General features: G+C 33.2%; 1 protein-coding gene across 4 annotated transcripts in view; it reads left to right on the top strand.

Annotated features, from left to right (window-relative positions):
- FUT8 (fucosyltransferase 8) overlaps window positions 1–20217 on the top strand; it is a 114774-nt gene extending 94557 nt beyond the window's left edge. For all 4 annotated transcript variants that reach the window (XM_027704624.1, XM_027704639.1, XM_027704632.1 and 1 more), the window contains 4 exons: window positions 3992–4238; window positions 5466–5642; window positions 12023–12173; window positions 16592–20217. In XM_027704624.1, coding sequence (XP_027560425.1) covers window positions 3992–4238; window positions 5466–5642; window positions 12023–12173; window positions 16592–16909 — 893 coding nt within the window. In that variant the 3' untranslated portion in view covers window positions 16910–20217. The remainder of the gene's footprint in view (window positions 1–3991; window positions 4239–5465; window positions 5643–12022; window positions 12174–16591) is intronic.
- The last annotated feature ends 1212 nt before the right edge of the window (window positions 20218–21429 follow it).

Genomic DNA, 21429 nt, shown 5'->3' with positions numbered 1-21429 from the left:
TCTTTGTCCAGAACATGTTGTTGGGGTAAGAGTGAGCGTTCTTAATATTGCGGTACTTTATGACTATTGCAAACACATTCAATCTTTTGGTTACTCAGTGAAGCAAAAATGAATTAAGTTGCAGAACTTTAGAGGACAATTATTTAGGTTAATCCAAACTGAAAAATAGCACCTGGAATCATGAAAGTTAAACAAGCTATAAATAGAATTATTGTGACAAACTTTGGCAACTGTAAAAGCAAAATAAATCACAAAAGAATAAGTAATTTATAATATTACTGACATGTAAATGACGTGTAACAACTCCAGAGTTATCTCCCACCTTAAATAATTCTACGGTTCTGTATTCAAATGTCAAAGTTGGACCAACAGTGAGCAGGGAATTGGACCTGACTGACATGATAATGCTGTGATTTGAACTACCAACGTGAGAAAAAGATACAAGCATTAGTATGGATTATTACCTTTTATGCCTTATCTATTAACAAAATACAGCTGAGAAGTTGAAAAACTCAAATATTTTACAAATAAGAGAGTATTTAGCTAAAAACTGAAGAAATGTGTGGATAAAAAGTTCATTCTGTATTTTTAGCTCTGCTTCACTATATTCAATTGAACAGATACAGTTCGTATGAATCAGGAACATGACTTAATTGTTTTCTAATGTATCTGCTTGCCTATTGATCTGACTGAGTTTTGGTTATCTCCTCTATCATTGATTTTGATTGCAGCTTGCTTTCGAGTCAACTAAAACAGTATCCTGCTATCCAAAAAAGGATAACAGTTTTTTAAACTATGTCTGTTGAAAATAGGACAGTATTAGGAATCTTTCTACAAACACTGCACAAAAAAAAAAAGTAATCGGTAGGAAAAGAAAGCTGTCACTTGCCTATATGGCTGTTGCAGAGAGTTGTTTACTTCTTAGGGTTACTAAAGAGTTACTTGTAACAGGTTTTGTCCAAGAGAAAGTTGCTGTAGGTTTTCCTTTTACTGCATCTGCTCTCCCATACTTTTAAAAGTAAGTGAAGACTAACAGGAAGTTTTTTCTTCATTGTTCAAAATGATGATAAAGGTAATAAAATTTAGAGAGTTATCATAAAGTTTTCCTGAATTGTACACATATCTGTGTGTTTGATTATGGAGATGTTAATTTTATGTAAAGCATTAAGAAAATAGAACATCATTGCAAGTAGCCATACTATATTTACCATTTGATTTTTTTTTTTTTAAAGACCGTTATATGCATTGTTTCAACACACTACTGTGTCATGATTATTTTGTCATCAGTAACTGTTAACAGCAATCCTGAAGCATGAGGGGCTTTTGTAACCATTTCAAAATGTCTAATTGTAATATCAACACATCCCTTGATTTGTAGTTGTGAATATTTCATTTTATGACTTTCCATTTGTTACCCATACTTTCAGTAATAGTTCCCTTATTGGGTTCCATATTGTATAGTTTTACAAAGTAAGGAACTCTTAATCTCTGTGAAATAACCATGTGATATTTTCAGTTCCTTCTCAAAAAGGAGTTATTCCTACCTCAAAGAGCACTTGCTAACACTCAACCTAGTAGTTATTTTGAACAATCAAATTGTTTGTTTTTCCTTAATGAAATACGTTTCTGTTGTTTCTGACTTTGGTTCGCAACAAATCTTGCAGTTTCATTACTATCAAGCATCCTATCACATACAGTTGAAAGCTGAAATCTGATTCTTTTTTTTAACAATCTTCTTTGATATTCTTGTGATTTTGTGATATTTTAATGTAGTTTGCTATATATGCTCAGAGCTTTCCTAGTTATTTCTGGCAAATCTCGTTTTCTTCAAAACCTTAAGACAGCCTGTGGAAATTTTTAGAAGCACACTCTTATCCTTTAAATAGGATGAAAAGATGTATTGGGTTGAAATTGGGTCAGAATTGGTCTTCTAGGGTCAGAATGTCACAGTAAATTAGATTGCTCAATCAGCTTTATCACTAGCAAGATTTTCCAAATGACTGTCTTTACACATCAGTGTATTTTTTCAGTGATAGAATAAAGTTTAAAAGCTTGTCAGTGATACTGTACTTAACAAAAATCCACCTTTTTATATGCACTTTGCATCTGTGCTTTTTCCCCTTGAAAGGTTGCAGTGAATTTCCTTCTCTAACTTAAGACTGGAGTCCTTTCTTCTCTTGGCTAAGATTGCTGTTGCTTATTTTGCCACCCTCTTCCTTCCCACACTGTCAGTTGAAGGGGAAAGGGTAAAAAGAATGGAACCTCTAACATTCTTTCATACCATTCCCAAGCTAAATATTTCTTGTCTAAACTTCTGCCTGACAGTTCACATCTGCACTTGCACTTCCATGGCTTCATGATGCTTTTCTTTATTGCAGCTTTCTGAAGTCATACTAATAAAATATTATCCATCATATTATAAGAAGACTTAAAGCTCAGTATTTTTACTAAATTTATGAACTTTTATTTAATCTTTTCCTGTATGTGTGATATAATAGATGATAAAAATACGATTTGGCTTCTTGAATTAAAAAGGATCATCTATACCTGTAGTACATATTCAATGGGAAATTCTTCTAAAAAATTCCCCTTACAGTGATGTTATACAGTGCAGTGATGAAATATTGAATAGGAATCTAGATTTTTGAAATCTAGTAAAAATTAATTGAAAATATACCTAAGAATAACAAACATTCCTTATTTACATAGCCATATCTCAGAGAGTTACTGCTGAATTTTGACTAGTCTTGGTAGGCTCATGGATGTTAATGTAACATTCTGGCAATGTATGACTTAATCATGCAATTATCATACTTCTAGGACTTTGTCCCAAGTATGCTGACATAAGTGCATGTGAAAGTGTTCTAACCTTTGGGATTTTTAACTGTTCTTAAACTCTTAAACTCATTATTACTGCCTTGAATTGATTTTTTCTGCCATAAGATTTACTTGGTCATCAACAGTTATATGAGTTTGATTTGCTTGTATTTAAAGCAGTTTTCTTTCCTGGCTGGTGAGCACTAAAGGGAAAACTAACCATCTTTGCCAGTAAACACTGCAAACAACAGAAACATTATTTTGGAGCAAATGAGCACAGTGGAAATATTACCTGAAATGTTCAGTGCTTCAAAAATGTAATGTTTTGTTTTATGTTGTCATGTATTATAATTTATTTCACTATATGAACATAGCTTTGAATTATCAATTATGTAGATGCTTGTGTTCATGTAATTTGTAAAAACTCTTAAAAAAATGTTTAGTAGCTCTTAAGCCCTTCTAAAGCATCCATCCCATACTATAGTTAGTATTGAAAAGATAACAAATTCTTACCTGAATGTACATTACATGCTTATACATTGCTTGTGCTTGTGTTTTTCTTGATCTATTTAATTTGCTACTTATCTTCATAGTTTAAGTTCTTGAAGCCAGGAATTGTCTTTCTCTTCTTCTATCAACAGAATAGCTAATTCAGTGGTTGTAATGATGTCTGAAATGCTGAGATCTACTCCAATAAAATGTATTCAAAAGAGCAGCAGAGCCGTAGTTATTTTTTTAACAATTTCTCATGCCTCAAAATATTTCTTTGTTTAATTTTTAACAATTAATTGAATTTTAGACATTTTAAATAACAAGTCTGTCCAAGTGAGCCTTACCAGACAGTAATGGTGTAGTTGTATATTAAAAGGTATGAATATATAAAGAGGAACACATTTTGTATTTTATTAACTACCAGCTGCTAAGAATTCAAGGACCTTCAATTTTGTTCTACTTAAGTGCATTGTTAGATACAGTTCATATATAAGTCCAGTCTAGAACTATGATTTTTATTAGATTTTTTAATGCTATTTTGAAAAAGCGGAACAAGGGTTAGGTAGTCTTTTTGAAGTTGAAGATACAGATTAGCTGATATGTTTGGGATATTGTTTGCCAATGGTAAAGTTTATTAATAAAGTAAACTACTTGACTCATCCTAGTATGTATTTTAAAACAGGTGAGGCTAATGATAAGGATGTTCAGGTGGTGGAACTTCCCATTGTTGACAGCTTACACCCACGGCCACCTTATTTACCCTTGGCTGTCCCTGAAGACTTGGCTGATAGACTAATTCGTGTACATGGGGATCCTGCAGTGTGGTGGGTTTCACAGTTTGTGAAATACTTGATTCGTCCACAGCCTTGGCTAGAAAAAGAAATAGAGGAAGCCACAAGGAAACTTGGTTTCAAACATCCAGTGATCGGGTGGGTATTTAGTTTTCTTTTTAACTCTCTGTGCTTTAATATGTGTATGTAGTGGTTTCTGTTCAGGAAAAACTGTTTTATAATGATTATCCAAGAGCCTCAAGTATTTTCTAGGGAGAGAGGGTGATTTCTAGGTGAAGCTATTATTTTTTAACTGTGCATAATACAACTTGATTACAAGTACTCCTTCAGCATACTTGTCTACCTGCAGTTGGACTGATATATAAAAGGCATCTCAATAAAAGATTTTTTAACATGTCATTTCACGTCTAGTAATACAGAATTTTGTTAATTTAATTGCCTTACAGCAATTAAAGACCCAGACACTTTACTATCTGGGTCTTCTTTTTAAGTGCCTATAGCTTTTTCATTTGAGGAAAAGAGGCTAAGCCTACATTTTACATGCCACAATCCACAACTAATTTTATCACTGGCTATATATGGACATGGTATGTGCCTTTTGCTTCCCTACTGATTTTTTCATGGTTGTTGTTTCTCAGTGGTAACTATGAATTGGAACGGTCTGTATGGGGAGATATGGGGAGAAGGAAGGAAAGCACCTGTGGGCAATAAAGAGCAGCTTGTGTAAGAAAGGTTTTGCTGTCATATAACATGAAAAATGTTGCTGCTGCTGTACTAGAGTTGCAACTACTACTTCCTTTGCCACAATTTTCCTTCAAACCTTAAACTTTCTTTTTGAGGAGTACACAATAGGTTTGTCCAAATGTTAGTTGGCTTTTGACCGTTGAGTTGGTAGGCCCCTTCACCGCTGGTGTATATGAAGACTTGTTAGGTTTCAAGAAGGTTGAAAAGATGCATTTATAACAACTTTCATTCAAACCATGCATTGTAGTTGGTGTTGCAATATATCCATGATGGAAATATTCCTGGTTTCATTTTGAGCTGTATTGATCAAGCATTATCTAGCTACAACAGATAACTTAACCTTCTGCACAAAAGAAACACCTCGTATACTGTAATTCAATGTCCTTCATTCTTTTTCTTCAGTTACCTTGTGCCTTCTGTTCAAGATTACTATATTGCTTTCAAGAACAGACTGACAGCTAACTTCATGTTGTCACTGTGTCTTGATGGACATGGATGACTTTTAATCCTTCCTTATTTTATGTAGGAATTCAATTAATGTGCATTCTAAAAGCACAGGCATGAAACTTAGAGTAAAAATTTCATTTGCTAAAGCGTGTATTGTATTCTACCTTTTCCCAGTGTTCACGTTCGAAGGACAGACAAAGTAGGAACAGAGGCAGCATTTCATCCGATTGAAGAATACATGGTACATGTTGAAGAACGGTTTGAACTTCTCGCTCGCAGAATGCAAGTTGATAAAAAGAGAGTGTATTTGGCTACAGATGACCCTTCCTTGTTGCAAGAGGCAAAGTCTAAGTAAGATGAATTATGTTTATATTACAGTTTGTTCCTTCTGGTTAGCTTTACAATTTCTGACTATTGTGCACACCCAAGTTTTAGTATAATTTTTTTCATCCTTTTTTCAGTTCAGATTGCATTTCATTTTCCAGTGATTTTGATTTTCCTCTAAGATATGCTTTTTTTGGTTTTTTTCCCCAAAGTAAGCTTTTCAGAGCTTAATGTTAAAAATCTAGAAGAGTTGAGCAAGATACCTCTGACTATTTAAAAACAAAGCAATGCTGCAAAAGGGAGGTAGAAATATAAATAATAAACACGCCAAACCTGTTTTAAAACATACATATTAAAAATAAACTATTTAGGAATATTGTAAAAACTGGCAAATATATTAAGAAGTTTCACCTGTCCAAAAAATACCTTTCTGTGAATAGCTGCCAGACGAAAAGGTTGAAAAGCTTCTGATGACTTTCAGATAGACTTCTATATTGACAACTTAGAAGACTTTCACCCTACATGATGAATAGTTTTAAAGTTTGTCCTTAACTATATCTGGGATTCTTGACCTGTAGCAGTGTCTCTGTCCCTTTTTATCCCCTTTGTCCACTTCTAGCTCTCTTGAATGAGGATATCCAGTTTGCATTCATTAACTCCTAATATGGCCTGTATTTACATGTAAATTAGTACTTTTAATTAATGAATACTTCTTAAAATCAAGATTACTCAATAGTGGCAAGTTTTTGAACTGTTTTATCCTTGGTAGACATTCTTGGAAAAATATATAAGATAACAAATTTTCTTTGGCATATACAAGGTAAGCAGAAAATGTTATTTTCTATTAGAGGAATTTTCTACAGCACTGAAAATCTCTGTATTTCAACTGTGCTATTTCTATTTTTCTTTCATATCTATAAAGGGCTGCTGTTTAAAATTATGGTGTTTTATAAAAACTAAATGAACATACAGAACTCCAGATGATGGCAACCTAATCCTTTCATTTTTGTATGTGTAGAAGCAAGAACAGTATCAGAAACAATTATAAAATAACAATTAAAGTGCAAATCTAAACAATGAAAAGACAGGTAATACAAAATTGAGGTTATAATACTTAATTCATTGTACTGTCCTACGTAACTTTAATTAGTTTGTAACATAACAGAATTCACTGTTTCTGTAACGATCTTAGTTATGCATTTTTCTTTATTTTTGTTTACCTTTCAGTTCTTAGCACTCTTTGTGAATAATAATGAGATGCTCTACCTATGTAAACATATCATCCCAAGTTTTCAATAGCAACAAAAACTAATTGTAGAAGTGTAATGTGTTCAGTAAAACAGTACTGAATTATGTTAAGCGTTACAGTTCAGGTCCATTCCATATCACAGTCTTACTGCAATATGGTAAGATACAGCTCAATAGTACAGCATTGATTTTGTATGTTTTCTTAATGAAAGGCGTAGAATCTCTAAGTAGTGGAGAATTTTTTTATGTGTTTCTGCTGAGTTTTCAGGTCAAAGCTTACACTGAAACATAATTTCCTAAGTTGCTCACACCCTACTGTTGCTTGCAATTGATCAGAAGGCATTTGAAACTTACAGTGATTTTACAGGAGGCAGGATTTGGTGTTTTGGCATTTAAGGGCATCTGAAGGCAGGTTAAGGTCATTTTTTGGCAGTAAAGAAAATTTTCTTCTTCTTGTGAAATCAACTACAAATTAGTTTACACTTCTGACAAAAAAGTCATATTGAACTACCAAGCTTTGATAGAAACAGCTGTCACATTGCAGTAGCTTATGTTGCATTCTTTATTTAGTGCAATAATATTAGTAAAGTACTAGATATTATATCTCTCTACATGAGAGTGATTGGCTGTCAAACAGTGTTGGCATTTAAATAATGAAAAATTAGCCAACATTCACATGAATAGGCATCTTGTTTCTGTTAAGAGAAGTATTTTAAACTGTTCATAGTCATGAAAACAGAAATGTTTTCGGGAACTTCCCTTGCAGTCAGATGTCTGCTAACTGCAACTACAGTAGTAAAAATAGTGGAGTCACTACTGTCAGTTTGTAGAGTGTTTTTGTTTGTTTAATTTCCAAAAGAAGGAAAGAAGTGATATATTTTCAGAATTAGGATGATGTAGAACACCTTCAGTAGAGAAGCGTGGTTGAGAGTTCAACAGCTGTAATGATGATGGGATAAAGCATCTGACAGCTTCTGGTAAGTAGAGGTCATGGTATTTGTCCTATATAGGTGATATGTTAGGGATGGTCTAAATTGCTTTTTCTTTGACTGATTTAATAGTTTTCAAGTGCAAATTTTTGATTGTCTAGTATTTGTATTTCTAGTCTATAATACTACTTTACAGTATCTATAGAATACTCTTTAAGGTATTCAAAATAATACAGCTGAATATGTACATAAATTCTTAAGAAACCATATTTAATATATTTCTGCTTTATATATGAATCTATTTAGGTCTCTTTCTCATGTCTATGAGGATAAAAATTAAACAAATCACATTCTTCCTTCCAGAATGTTTACCTGTAAAGTAATCTGTATTTTTTTTTCTTTTTCACTTTTTATCTACTTCCACAATAACAGGTTAATGTCTGTGCACTATCTGTAGTTGAGCTATCCCCCCCTGCCCCGAGTCATAGTATGTCTGGTATATAGAATTCAGCAATCCTTCAGATGTGAGAAAACACATTATTTGTTACTCTGTCTGTTTACAGATATGCTCACAATCTTCTTTCAGAGGAAAGAAACTTTGTAGTGCCTTTTCTGGACACTTCCACAGGCCTAGCAAACTGAGAACAGGAGCTTGGGACTTGCCTCGGTTTGCATCTGCAGTGATAAGCTGTAGTTACATAACTAGTTGATCAGCTTCTCAAACCAATTGAAACTTGAAATAGTCCCATAGTGCTTGATTTGTATTCTTATCTGAGGCTGGTAGGTGCAGGAAGAAAAGGTTTTTAACTATCTCTTCCCTACCTTCTTCTGATTTCGTGTTTTCCCCTTCTCCTATGAGGAAAAAAAAATCCTTCCTGGCCTGTACATAGATTTCAAGAATCTGTTAGATAGCTTTCGAAGAATTGGGTATTATTTTTTGACATGTGGAGGAGATATACTACATGTATGTAGTCCGATACAAAGAAAACAGAGTTATACTGGTTTCCATTCTTTGGATTTATCTTAAAACAGGTTGCCCAGGGAAGGCGAATACCTCTATCCCTCGAGGTATTTAAAAGTATTGGAGGTGTGGGACTTAGAGATATCATTTACTGGAGGACTTGACTGGGTTTATGATTGTACTCAATGATCTTAAAGGTCTTTTCCAATTTAAATGATTCTATGATTCATAGTCTTGTCCTTTCCTGTTTTAGAGAAGAGAATGTGTGAGTATAGCTAGAAGGCATCCTGCCAAATGTTGTGTTTAGGTGATTTTGTCAGTAAAAATATGACATATTATTAATAATTTGCCAAACATTCAGGAATCCTAGTAATAGGATTGTGCTTAAGTTTTACTTCAATAGAAAAAACATTTCCCAAAAGCTTACACTGTATTACATTCGTCATAATATAAATACAGAAGGAAAAGGGAATGGAAGGAAGCACGAGCTAACTATAGAACTTTTGAATTTCCACTTTCTTTGCAGCCATTTTTGCAGGAATCGGATCTAAATAGAATCTAAAGCACTATAGTGAATGGGAAGGAGAATTAAACATCACTTGATGCAGGAAGTCAGTGGGCCACATACGGCTTGAGAGGAGTATACGCTTGCCCTTTTTCTTGGTATTTTTCTTTATGTGCTGCTTTCAGCCTATGTTGGAGACAGGATAGTGGATAAGAAGATTCTTTGGTCACACTGAATATGGCTGCTATTTTACTAACATTTTAAAAGAAACCTCTTTTTCAAGCATGAACATTGTGTGTGTGGGAAAACATAAAAGTGCTTGTTTGAAAACTTAAATGTGTGAGTGGATAAATTATAAGCTTTGATCACTGGTTTGAAGAAATGGGCTCTGAAACTGTTGGTTAGATGAATTTGGATCAATTTTACAAACTGGATTGAAGACTAGATTTAAAAGCATCTCAAAGACTGTTTCCAGAATAAAGGAAAGAAGGAGAAAATTTTAAATTTATGCATAAAAAGATGTGTAAATAATTCTGACTACTTTTTTAATCAGATCCAATATGATACTTTTTTCCTTGTGCTTCATTCCTTAAAGTTGACTGATCTTTTGCTAGTAAGGAATCAGATTCTTCAAGGAAAGATCTTTTGTCTCTACACAGCATGTGGATTCTGGCTTTTGAAGTCTGAAGAAAGTGATTAATTTTAGCGGTATTCTCGATGCCAAGAACTTGCAAGGAGTAGTGCAAATATCTTTACCATGTTCACTGTCCCTAGAAATGCCACCTTCTGTTAAATGTTCTTCATGTTGCTCTGTTCAGAGTTCTTTCACTGAAATAAGATTGATGCTTATCTCTGTTTCTCAGCTAGTTTTCAGAGTAGGACATATTTCCATTTGGTCTGTACTTTTTTCTTTTTAAAAACATGAGTATGATTAACACAATGGAAACTGGAATAGAATGTATTGCAAATATTATGGTGCCATCATTTTGATAGGTGGTTAACAAAAAAATGTTAGACATGAAAGGATGAGAAGGAAAATTGTGGAAGAGTTCTTATTGAAAAAACTATTGTTTCATATGCTCCTGTAATTTCTCAGAAGAGGTCTTATAGTAAATGAATACTATTTCCACCTTCTCTTCCTTTTTTGTTTTGTCTTGTTTTTAATATAGTAGGAACTTTCCCTGACATACATGATCAAATACAGCCTTTAAAGTTGTCCTGCTATTAATGTGAAATTTACCATACATTCCACATCAAATGTGGGAGACTTGCATACACTTTTTTGATTTGCTCTTAAGCAAATCAAATTATTTCCTGATTTGGTAGTCACAAAAGCCAGCCTCTGCTTGTCCATTTCACTTCTGAAAACAGTTTGTCCATATTTTTAACATTACAATGGAATAAATTGGGCATATTCTAAGAAGAGATTGTCATAATCATGTCTGATGTGTGTCCGGAGTGTATGCATATGCTGCATTGTTGTATACAAGTACATGTTAACTTCTTTACCTTTACAAGACCTTATGAGTTTAAACCTTGTTTTGAGCAATGTTTATCACAGAGCTGTCAAACTTTGAAACATCTAGTTATGGGTTTAATTTATTGTTGTTCCAGCATTACAGGCAGCTCTAGATTTTTATTTTTCTTTATTAAACAGTATCAGAATGTTTAATTCTTACAAATGTAATATTAGCTGCCTTACTCTCTTATGTAATGTATTGATTTATATTTGCTATGAAGTTGTAAATTTGAAAAAAAGTTGTTATATTTATATATATAATTATATATATGTATGTATGTATTTGTTTTATAATTAGCCCTGCAGTTGAAATTTTGTAGTTGAGTGGTTAGCCATTTGAGTTGCACTTCATGATTTAAATATAATTAATGTGTAACATCAATGTAATTACCACCTTTGTTATGTCTCTAAAAATGTGATAGGGGGCTGATTGAAAATTTAATTAATTCATTCTTCTTTTCACAGTTTCTTTCAGATTTAGTTCCCCAGTACAGGGGCATAAATATTTTGAGAAAGACCATTACTTTTTAATATTTTTAAGTAGTTGTTGTTACATGATAAAATCTTTTATTTTAAAAATAATATAAAACAAGATTTTATATTTCAAATAAAATATTTTGACTTAAAGTAGTACTGCTTTTTTTTATAATAAGAAAAGTGCATTGGCACGAAATTTTACATTTATTTCCTTTTGACCAGTAAATTGCAAAATTTGTTCTCCATGTGACTTTAAGAACAATAAAAGACTTTTTATTGGTTTTGTTAATTTAGATTAATTTATTAAATATGTCCCTTTTACAGGTGACTGGGGTTTTTTGCGCAGTGTCATAATCAGTATCTAACAAACAGTGTGGTAGTAAATGTAGTATAGTAAAGTTAGAATCCCATGTCCTATTTAGCAGTAGAGAAAACTAAGTGATTGGATTATATTTCATCTAAAATCAGCATATCACCATCATTAGCAGAATGTGACATATAATTCCTGATATTTTTTCGCTTCCTCTACAGTGTTACATATCAGACAGACTTACAGCATCTTTTTATTTCTTTTCTTTTCTAGATAGAGGGCATGATTGGAGGCAGCAGTAACATTCTACAGGGTTCAGCAAAATTTTAATTCACTTCCTATAAGGCAGAGACTCACTTAACACAAACTGTCAACCTTAACTTGCAGCGGAAATAATGCTTCTTAAAAAAATTTAAAATAAATTTTTTTGCTGTTAACAGTGTGTTGTATTTTCACAGGTATCCAAATTATGAATTTATCAGCGATAACTCCATATCCTGGTCAGCAGGACTTCATAACCGATATACTGAAAACTCCCTAAGAGGTGTTATTTTGGATATTCACTTTTTGTCTCAGGCAGACTTCCTGGTCTGTACATTTTCATCCCAGGTAAACTGCAATGCAAATACAATGTGGATTATATGTACCAGTTTTAAATCTTAGTTTTCTTCATGCTCCTGTTATCTTGTTCTCAGTGACCTCTCATGAAAATTTCAGGCCAGAATCAAAGGCTTGGTATTTTATGTGAACATTTAGAGGACTGTAAGCATTGGTTACTTCTCTTTAATTGAAGTTACTGCCTTAATTAAGACATTCAAAATAAGCAAGAAAAAATATTAAACATGTTTGAGTTTCTTGTTTTGCATAAAGTTAATGTATAACTTGTATCCATCCATCTCTATGCAGCTTGGTAAGGCATTTGAAATAGATAAAAATAATTGTAAACATGTTTAACACCTTAATTTTGCATGAAGAAAATATACCGCTTGTTTCCATCCATTTCTACACATCCTTGCATTCTACTACAGTTCAAACATATCTGCTGTTGCCTTAGTTGATGGTGGGAGTGGAAAAGATAAAGAGCACTGACATTTAGTTTCTCTTCAGTCTATTCCATTTCTAGCAATCCAGTGGCAGCATAATAAACGTGAATTCTGACCCCTGTAATCTGTAGAGACTTCTTTTTGCACATAATTATATGCTACAAGCTTCCTTTCTTGAGTGATATGATGAAGGAAATTGGAGACCAGTAGGAAACTGAACCATATAATTGTCATTGTTGGTATTTGGTTCTTTATTGCATTATATTGTACATTAATTTCATATATCATGAAAAGCTTTTATAAAAAGCTGTTTTAAGATTAAAAGCATAGCAAAAAGTCACCAAGCAGTATTTTGTGAGTGATATGCTGATCCACCTGATTCAAATATGGCAACATACGATTGAAATCAGACTGAATGTTTTTGACGTGTTATTGTCATATATTCTCTTAGGTGACACAATCACACATGATTGCACTGTTAGATGGAAGTGGACACAAAATTCAAAAGTCAAAATTCACTTAAAAAGAAATAATTTTTCCACAGCCTCAAATGTAAATTGTCTGCTGCACTGTAATTACAAATAAGTAACAAGCATAATATTAACACTAATTTATGGTCAATACAGTGATATGTTGATCTTGGCAAGCAGAATTCTTAATAACATTGCCATAGCAAGAAGACAGCAAAACCACAAAAAGTATAGAAAAGCCTCTTATCCTTCAATCATCCTTGTACATACACTTTATTTACTGTTCGCCACACCCTGTAAGGAGACCTTTTATAGCATATTTAGAAGGTTATTAATATAGGCTATTTCAAACCAAGACATGAGTAAACTCCAAAGTAAAAATCCTCACTAGGAAAAGCTTGTGAGGAGCCATTCACTTTAATAATAATGTTTGATTTAGCTGAAGTATATCCACTGAATGCATATCTCAGTGAAAGAACTAAGACCTAAGGCTGTATGACTTAAATGCCACACGTGCATTTGTGTAGAGACAGTTGATATTCTGAAGGAAGAATCATATGGTCTTGGATAAAAACTTAATGAAATATCTATAACGTTTTCTGCTATTATTGTTTTTATATAGCTGTGTTAAAAGTGATAAATGTTTGCTTTAAATAAATTCCTGGGAATAAACATAGTTTAAATATAGGTGCAAATGGCTTGGATAGAATATACTGTAATTTAGTTTGGAGTAATTTTGAAAGAAGAGTTTATATTAAAATACATCAACAGAGTTAAGGCGAAGAAGCTTGATCAGAACCTCTGTAGGTCATCTGATACAAACCCCTTTGAGAGTACCTTTGTGGTACATGATATCTTTGAGCTTAAGTCTCATTCTGCATCACTATGCATTTGACAATTGACATGTTTATTGGATAACATATTTGGTTTTCCAGAGTTGCAGAAAATTCTACTTAAGTATAGGAAATCCAATATTGGACTGATACTCTCAGTAGGTGGACTATGAATTTGGTCCAATGATTTACTTAATTTATTCTGGGCAATTTTTTGTGCTTTAATAATTCAAACTCCTCAAAAATAATTTAACACCAGTTTTTCTGTGCATGCAACAATGTGATTCTTTACAGAATCTTCATGTATTGGGCTTTTCTAAGGTCTGTTGCAAGTTTTCCCACTGTTCATAAAGTTTTCTCTTTTATGGATTTAAAATTTGATTCTTTGATTTCTAACATTTGAATTGCTGTCTCTGTCTTTTCATCAATGAAATAAACCATTTGATAGTTATTTTGGTGTTAAAGGTAGGCAAAATCAGGCTGTCAATGACCATCTTTTGTCCAATATGTATGATGAGAAAGTAAGGTTGAGAGTGTTTTCTAATTTGTTTCCATTGTGATTTTGGACTTTCTCATTAATGAGACTTTATAAATAAAAGACATGCTGACTTTTTTTTCCATTTTCCTTTCCTTGCCAGAAAGAGCCAAAACTTCATTGCAGAGGTATTAATAGAAAATGACACTGTATGTGAATAGAATCAGGAATTCTCCTGTATTGAGTTTATGCTACCAAAACTAAATGAACACTAATATAAAGCTGAAGAATAGATATTTCCTTAAAATGCTGTTATTAAGAAATTAGTCCCATCAAGTGATGGGGTGTCAAGGGAAACAACCTATTTTGCCACTGTATTTCAGCAACATCGCATTAATTGAGAAGTATAGAAGAGTTACATGGTAGTTACACAAATCATAACACAATAGCAAAATTAGGATTACACATTAAAACAATTTTTTTTTGCTCTTCAGTGTTCATTTAGATGAAATCATAGCTCCCATTGACTGACATATTTTTCTTCATAATCTGGGTTCCTTCCAGAATTTATTAGTATTTGTATTTTGCATTGTACATGTAAGTATACAGGCTGCAAAACAAGTGGATCTGTGAATAAAAAATGGGAGGCTGGCTTTAGCTATATTTCTGCATGTGGACATTTTGCTTACTGTCCTCAACAGCTTACAGTTTAGTTATCCACATTTGGTGCTACAAAGGAAACAATTGCTGAGAGAGATGTTGAATGTTTTATGTCAGATATGCAGGATGCACTTGCTAAAAAGCATTTCTACTGAAAAGATGTAAAATCTTTAGTAATACGTGTGTGTGTATCCTCTTCCTGGGGTACACACACATGCAGAGAACAAAACATCAAAAGCAGTCAGAGAAGCTATAAAAAAAATAAGCTTTTACAAATGTATGGGTAATCAAATTGGTTTCTACGTTATGGTGTGTAACAGGTACTTCAAATAATTAACTTCAGCCTGATCTTCTGAAAGCTACTTCTCAAAAGTTAGTTTAAAGTTCAGATAGAGAGGGATAAAAGGAAATCTATTGCATTTTTAAAGCAAATGCCTCTCTCAAAGAAGCTAGGAATGTACAAATACCTTTGGTTTGACTGATCAAAGTTCTATTCACTGTATCTTCAAAGGGAGAAAAGTAAAATCAAGCTTTGCTGTATTAACATAGACTAAAAATTATGAAAAAGCTCAAATGCTTCTTCATATTGAAGAAATCTGGTGTATTGTTAGTTATTAACCTTTATCAAACTTACGCAAAATCAGGGAAAGTTACAATAATGCAGATCAGAAATCAGAAAGCTCGCAGTGGCCAAGTCGGACACCTGACAGAGAAGAGCTTTCTAGCCAATTGTTAACAAGACCTTCCTTTAATATAGTGGTAGCCTTTTGTGTTTCTGGCAACTCTAAGAAGTACAACACAATTCTGATATGGGGACCTGTGTTCAGTTTGAAGAAAATTCCCTTCATAGAATGGAATATAATGACAAGTAAAAATACATCTTTCCTCTCACCAACATCATTGTCTTGCTGAAATTCAGTTTCGTTTACTTGTCTTCTAAGTTGCCAACAGTCATAATTCTATCACTGTTCTAATATTATAACAGCATTTTAAAGCCTTGGACTTCTGGAATTGCTTGGTTGTGAAATTTGGAACTTCCTGTAGAAAAGTAAACATAAAGCCTCATTATTGCAGGATAAACTTAGAAAATGTAAGTTCTAAAGGTTCAAAGGGAAGTAAATACAGTTTTTAGTAGTAGAAAAAAACTTAATTCGTGCTTACATTTGATTGGCTAGAGATCATTCATTTTTAAAAGCAGGATTGCTAGTGTTCATATAGATATTTTCAATTTTTACTGAAGAGTTGACTGTTCTAATTATTTATCAATTTGTTTATTTGTTTACCAAATCCGATCACCAGAGGATTAATTAAAAAGCAATTTCATGCATCTTGTCAGTAAATATCCAGTTTTGGGGAGTGAGTGGTTTGAGGTTTGTTTGTTTGTTTGTCAGGTTTTTTGGTTCGTTGATCAGGGGTTATTTTTTAAACTTGGGCATTCCAAAACTTGATCCTCCCAGGAAACTTACAATACATTGATTTCTGACTTCTGGGGTATATTGCAGGCACACACAATGTTAATGACTTTTCTTCTATTTTTATTTCTAAGGTTTGTCGAGTTGCCTATGAAATTATGCAGACATTGCATCCAGATGCTTCAGCATATTTCCATTCTTTGGATGATATCTACTATTTTGGGGGACAGAATGCTCACAACCAGATTGCTATTTATGCTCATCATCCACGAACTGCTGATGAAATTCCCATGGAACCTGGAGATATAATTGGAGTAGCTGGAAATCACTGGGATGGTTATTCAAAAGGCATCAATAGGAAATTAGGAAGAACAGGCCTGTACCCATCCTATAAAGTTAAGGAGAAAATTGAGACAGTCAAGTATCCTACATATCCAGAGGCTGACAAGTAGATTAAAAGGAAGACATTCAGCAGTAATTCTCAATTTTGATTGGTTCGAACCAGCCAACAACACACTAACTAATGGTTTATATGGGATTTGAATTTGCATTTTAACATGGAGTTAAAATCAAAGCCTTTGCAATGAAACTGGATAAGAAGCTGAGAACAAATGGATGGGCTATTATCTGAACTTACTCTTAAACATTTTTGTTATATGCACTCTCACACATGCACACACAAACCCACATATAACAGGAAAACTGTTGTTTTATACTTTTTGTCTCTTTTCAGGATTTATCCCAGTCATTAGTCTTACGTGAGCTTTAGGCTCTTCTCTCTGCCATTAATTTACAATAACGTTCAGACTTATAACACTGCCACATTGTGTAATATGAGTGACATGAACATATTTTGTATGTGCAAAACTTAAAACATGGTGCCTATATTTGAAAAGTTTGTGACCTTTTTAGAAGAGCCATGCCTATTTCACAATGGGCAAGAGTCAACTGTCATCTGGTGTTACCGTGACCACTGAACTTGCTTCAAACAAGATTCAGATTTCAGACTAGATTTCTTTACAAGTTTGGGGGTTTTTTTTAGCATTCCATTGATTACTTCTCATCATTAATAAAATAAAGGATAAATTCGACAATAAAATAGTCACTGTCTCTTAGGAACTTTTGTAAACAATGCCATGAACAGATTCTTTAATAGTGATAATGTTTCTGGAGATTGCTTTTGATTGAGAAAAAAACCAAAAACAACAACCCACAAAACCCACAAAAAAGGGAAAAAGTAGCCAGAGTTTCATTGAATTTTAAAATACTTGTGTAGTACAACAATTGTGTAGTGGCACAGTGCTGCTCAATTTTGTGGACAGTAGGTAACAGCAGGATGATTTCAGTGACTAAATTTCCTACATTTATTCTCTAGCACTATTTTTTTACCTTCTGTGTTTCTCTTCTGAAATTAATTCAGGTTTTAGGGTATTATAGGTGGCCACTTATCTTTTTGGCATTGAATGTAGTTACTTTGAAGTAAAATACTTCAGGTTATCCCATCTATAGAACCCGTCAATCTGGACTGCTTTAAAAAAATCTAACAATTTACCCCCAAGTAGTAGGTTTGAGAAAAATATACACAAGGATGAATTTTTATGCATGTCATGAGGTTGTTAGTAATTCTTAATGTTTTGAAATCTTTTGCTAGTCAGCTCTCTATTAAGAAAAGAGAATTCACAAAACAATTTTACAAACAAATTCGTAGATTTGGGGGTTGTATATGTATATATATATATACACATAGACAAATATATATATATATATATAAAAATGCAAGATAACAAGAGATTGTTTCAAAATAAGAAGAATATTAATAACATTTTATAGACTCTAGTGCAATTCAGACTGGATTACTGGAAGTGCAGAAAATGTTTACTGTTCAGGGACTGAGAAAATGCCACGTGAGTAAAGATTAAAAAAGCATAGTTGGTTGACTGTAACAAAGCAAAAGTATATTTAATTATATTTATGAGTAGATGAAGGGTAGTGTAAACATAATGAATGGAGGCACTTGACCATGAATAAATGTTAGGCTAAAAAATAAAAGGTAATCTCTGGCAGTGTGAAGTTCAACAGCAGGCTTCCAATTGAAATAGTGGTGAAATGGAACTGTATTGGTATGGAAAGGAAGTACGAAGTGGTACTCTGACATTACTTGCAGGACTGATCCTGTAGATCCGTTCCAGTAATGTGTTCCTTAACTGGAAAACTGTTTTGTGTCTTGAAAAAGAGTAACAAAATCTAAGCTGAAAACTTCTGTTGGAAAAAAGATACATTGATCGTAGTATTAAATAGACATATCCGTGAAAATGAGCATGAGATTTAAAGACTAATTAAAGGATAATGGCAAATCAGTAAGAGTGACCAAGAAATGTTAAAGATGATGAATATTTGTGATGAAAGATGCCTAGGGTTAACTGGTGTTTCTGTATCTTGGAACTAGAAGCGGCTTGATGTTATTTTCCTGTCTAAGTGATTCTGATAAATTTTCCACTAACTTAGGCAAACATGATATTTCAGAGGTACAAAGGTAGGGTAAATTATAATTTTTTTTAATTTTATTTTGAATTGTACAGATAAAGCTATTGCTACTTTCTTTTTCAATTTGAAAAAAAATAATCCAAACTGGTGCACATTTCTTCCTCAACAATTAAATCAATTCATTTTATCTTTGGGAAAACTAATTTAATTGTTTCTCCACAAATACTACATTATCTATTTGATATTTATAGATTTTGAAAATATTTTATTTTTTAAGCTCTTTACTTATGACTTCAGAGCTCATAATTTCTTGCTCATTTCTTAGAGTGTGATTCACAAATAAGATTCATAAATAAATGAACATATGAAAATTCCTCCAGAGTCAGGTAACTCAGTTGAAAATACCACTAAAGAAGATAAATAACAGAACATCTAGGATGAGCCCAAAGGCAAGAGCAGATCTTCTGAGATGGCAATAAGAGAACTGAAAACACTGATATTATAGAATATGTACCTATACAGTGTGGCAATTCCTCTGCAGACTATATCTGACAAAGTACTGGCAAGGTACACATGCCTCCTTACATATTCTGAGTACCTAATGAATAATTAGGTCATCATCTTTGAGAAAATGATCATGAAATGATACAAAATTATAGAATTACTGTTAATAATTCAGAAATGTACTAATGTAGATGCTATGATCTTATTCCCCTGGGTCGTATGATCCTCTAGTGCATATAATTCAGTACTTCTCAGAGGAAGAAATCTAGCAATACACTGCTTGCTAGATGCATCTGTTTCTAGAGATTTCTTTCAGTTAAGACTACCAGTTAATTATGTCTTGGAATCCTGGGACATTGGTACACTAAAAGTGAATTTGTTTTATATTAAACAAAATGAATATTTGAGACTTTGTTCTTGGTTACAATGGAGTCCAGGTAACATGTAACATCCATGGGTAAGTGGAAGAGAGAACCCCAGATTTTTATTGTAGCTCACGGAAAAGTGAAATAACAGGAAATAAAAATTTTGTCTTTAATACCTGAAAGAAAGCTGAATCTTTTGAAGGTTGTGAACTCATTAAGATACTAGCCAGAATGCTTGCAAGGAAGCAAGTGTATATCATGTTTCTTCTGTTCGCCTTGTAGCTGTGCAACAGTCCAGTCATGTAATTTTTGCCTCATACCAAACCACCTTCTCAGACATCCATAAAACAAAGAGCTTTCATACTCTCTTAACTACTGTTTAATTAAACTTTCCTCTTTAAGAAACATTTGTATGTGTGTGTGCATGTTGTGTACATAAAAACGATATGAACAGCACTCTTTTGTTCTTTGCTATTTTACACTATCGCTGTCGCATTCTCTGTAAAAACTTACTTGCCAGGTAAATGTAGTCTCTGGAAGCTCTCATGCTGCTTACCAGTCAAGAAATTTATTCTGAGTTGTTCAGTTAACTAGTCTTCTGTGACAGTGGTGCCCCTGGGGTCATCATCTGCGGTTTGCTGCTACCACCAGCCTGAGTTCTGTCCTTGATTTGGCCTGTGGTCAAATGCGTGGGATTTACAAACCTTCTCTACCAACATCCTGCCCATGTGAACTGTTGAGTATTATGGATTTGTTTATGAAGGATTATATTTTATTTCAAAATTTTAAAATATTTTTAAATGTTTATCTTCAGATAAGTCTTTTGTTTATCCCTTCTATCACTGAATTTTAAGGAAATTTTAAGGAAAGCATTATTTCTTTGGTATGCAATTATAAAATAAGGATCTTGTCTTCTGAGCTAGGAACATAATAGAAAATAAGTAGAACATTTTCATGAAAAATTGTTGATAAGGGGAGGGAGATTTTCTTTCATGCAAGTGGAGTAGCACCTTTTGAAACTTTTTCCAAACAATGAATTGAACTTGGTTTTTCCTGGTCATAAGTTTCTTCACAGTACAATCTCTAATGTGTCTGAGGAATGCAGGTAAAAATAATTTGCTTAGTCTGGGAGATGGAGAGGAAATAATCTAATAAGAAGACACGAATAAACATTTCAGTACTGGGTTAAGGACCTCTGCCAGTGAAATCATTTTGCTCTTTGCCAGAAATACTTAGAATTTGCAACCTTCATTTTGATTTTGCTTAATACCAGTCTCAGTCACATATATAAAAGTCATGCTGGTCATATTCTGATCGTCGGTTGTTACTATGTATATTACAGTTTTATTCCTATTTTGGTGGCTTGGGAGCAGGTTGTCAAAGGGCACAAAAGGCTGTTTGGCTTTCTTATTGTATTGAACTAAAATTGCATTTTAAACTCACAAAAATTCCATTTCCCTAAGGTGCCACTAGAATTATTATTGTAGCCTACAGATTTTTTTCAAGGTCCTCTATATGTGCCTGCAAGCATATCTGGAGCAAGACTGAAGCAAAGAAAGTTACATATGAATATCAACCTATACAGGTTGTGTTAGACTTCATAGTATCCTGTTCATTTC

Source organism: Neopelma chrysocephalum, unplaced genomic scaffold (genome assembly GCF_003984885.1).
Source record: "Neopelma chrysocephalum unplaced genomic scaffold, ASM398488v2 Primary Assembly neopelma1_24, whole genome shotgun sequence".
Taxonomy (NCBI): domain Eukaryota; kingdom Metazoa; phylum Chordata; class Aves; order Passeriformes; family Pipridae; genus Neopelma; species Neopelma chrysocephalum.
This window is presented reverse-complemented; position numbering and strand designations above follow the sequence as displayed.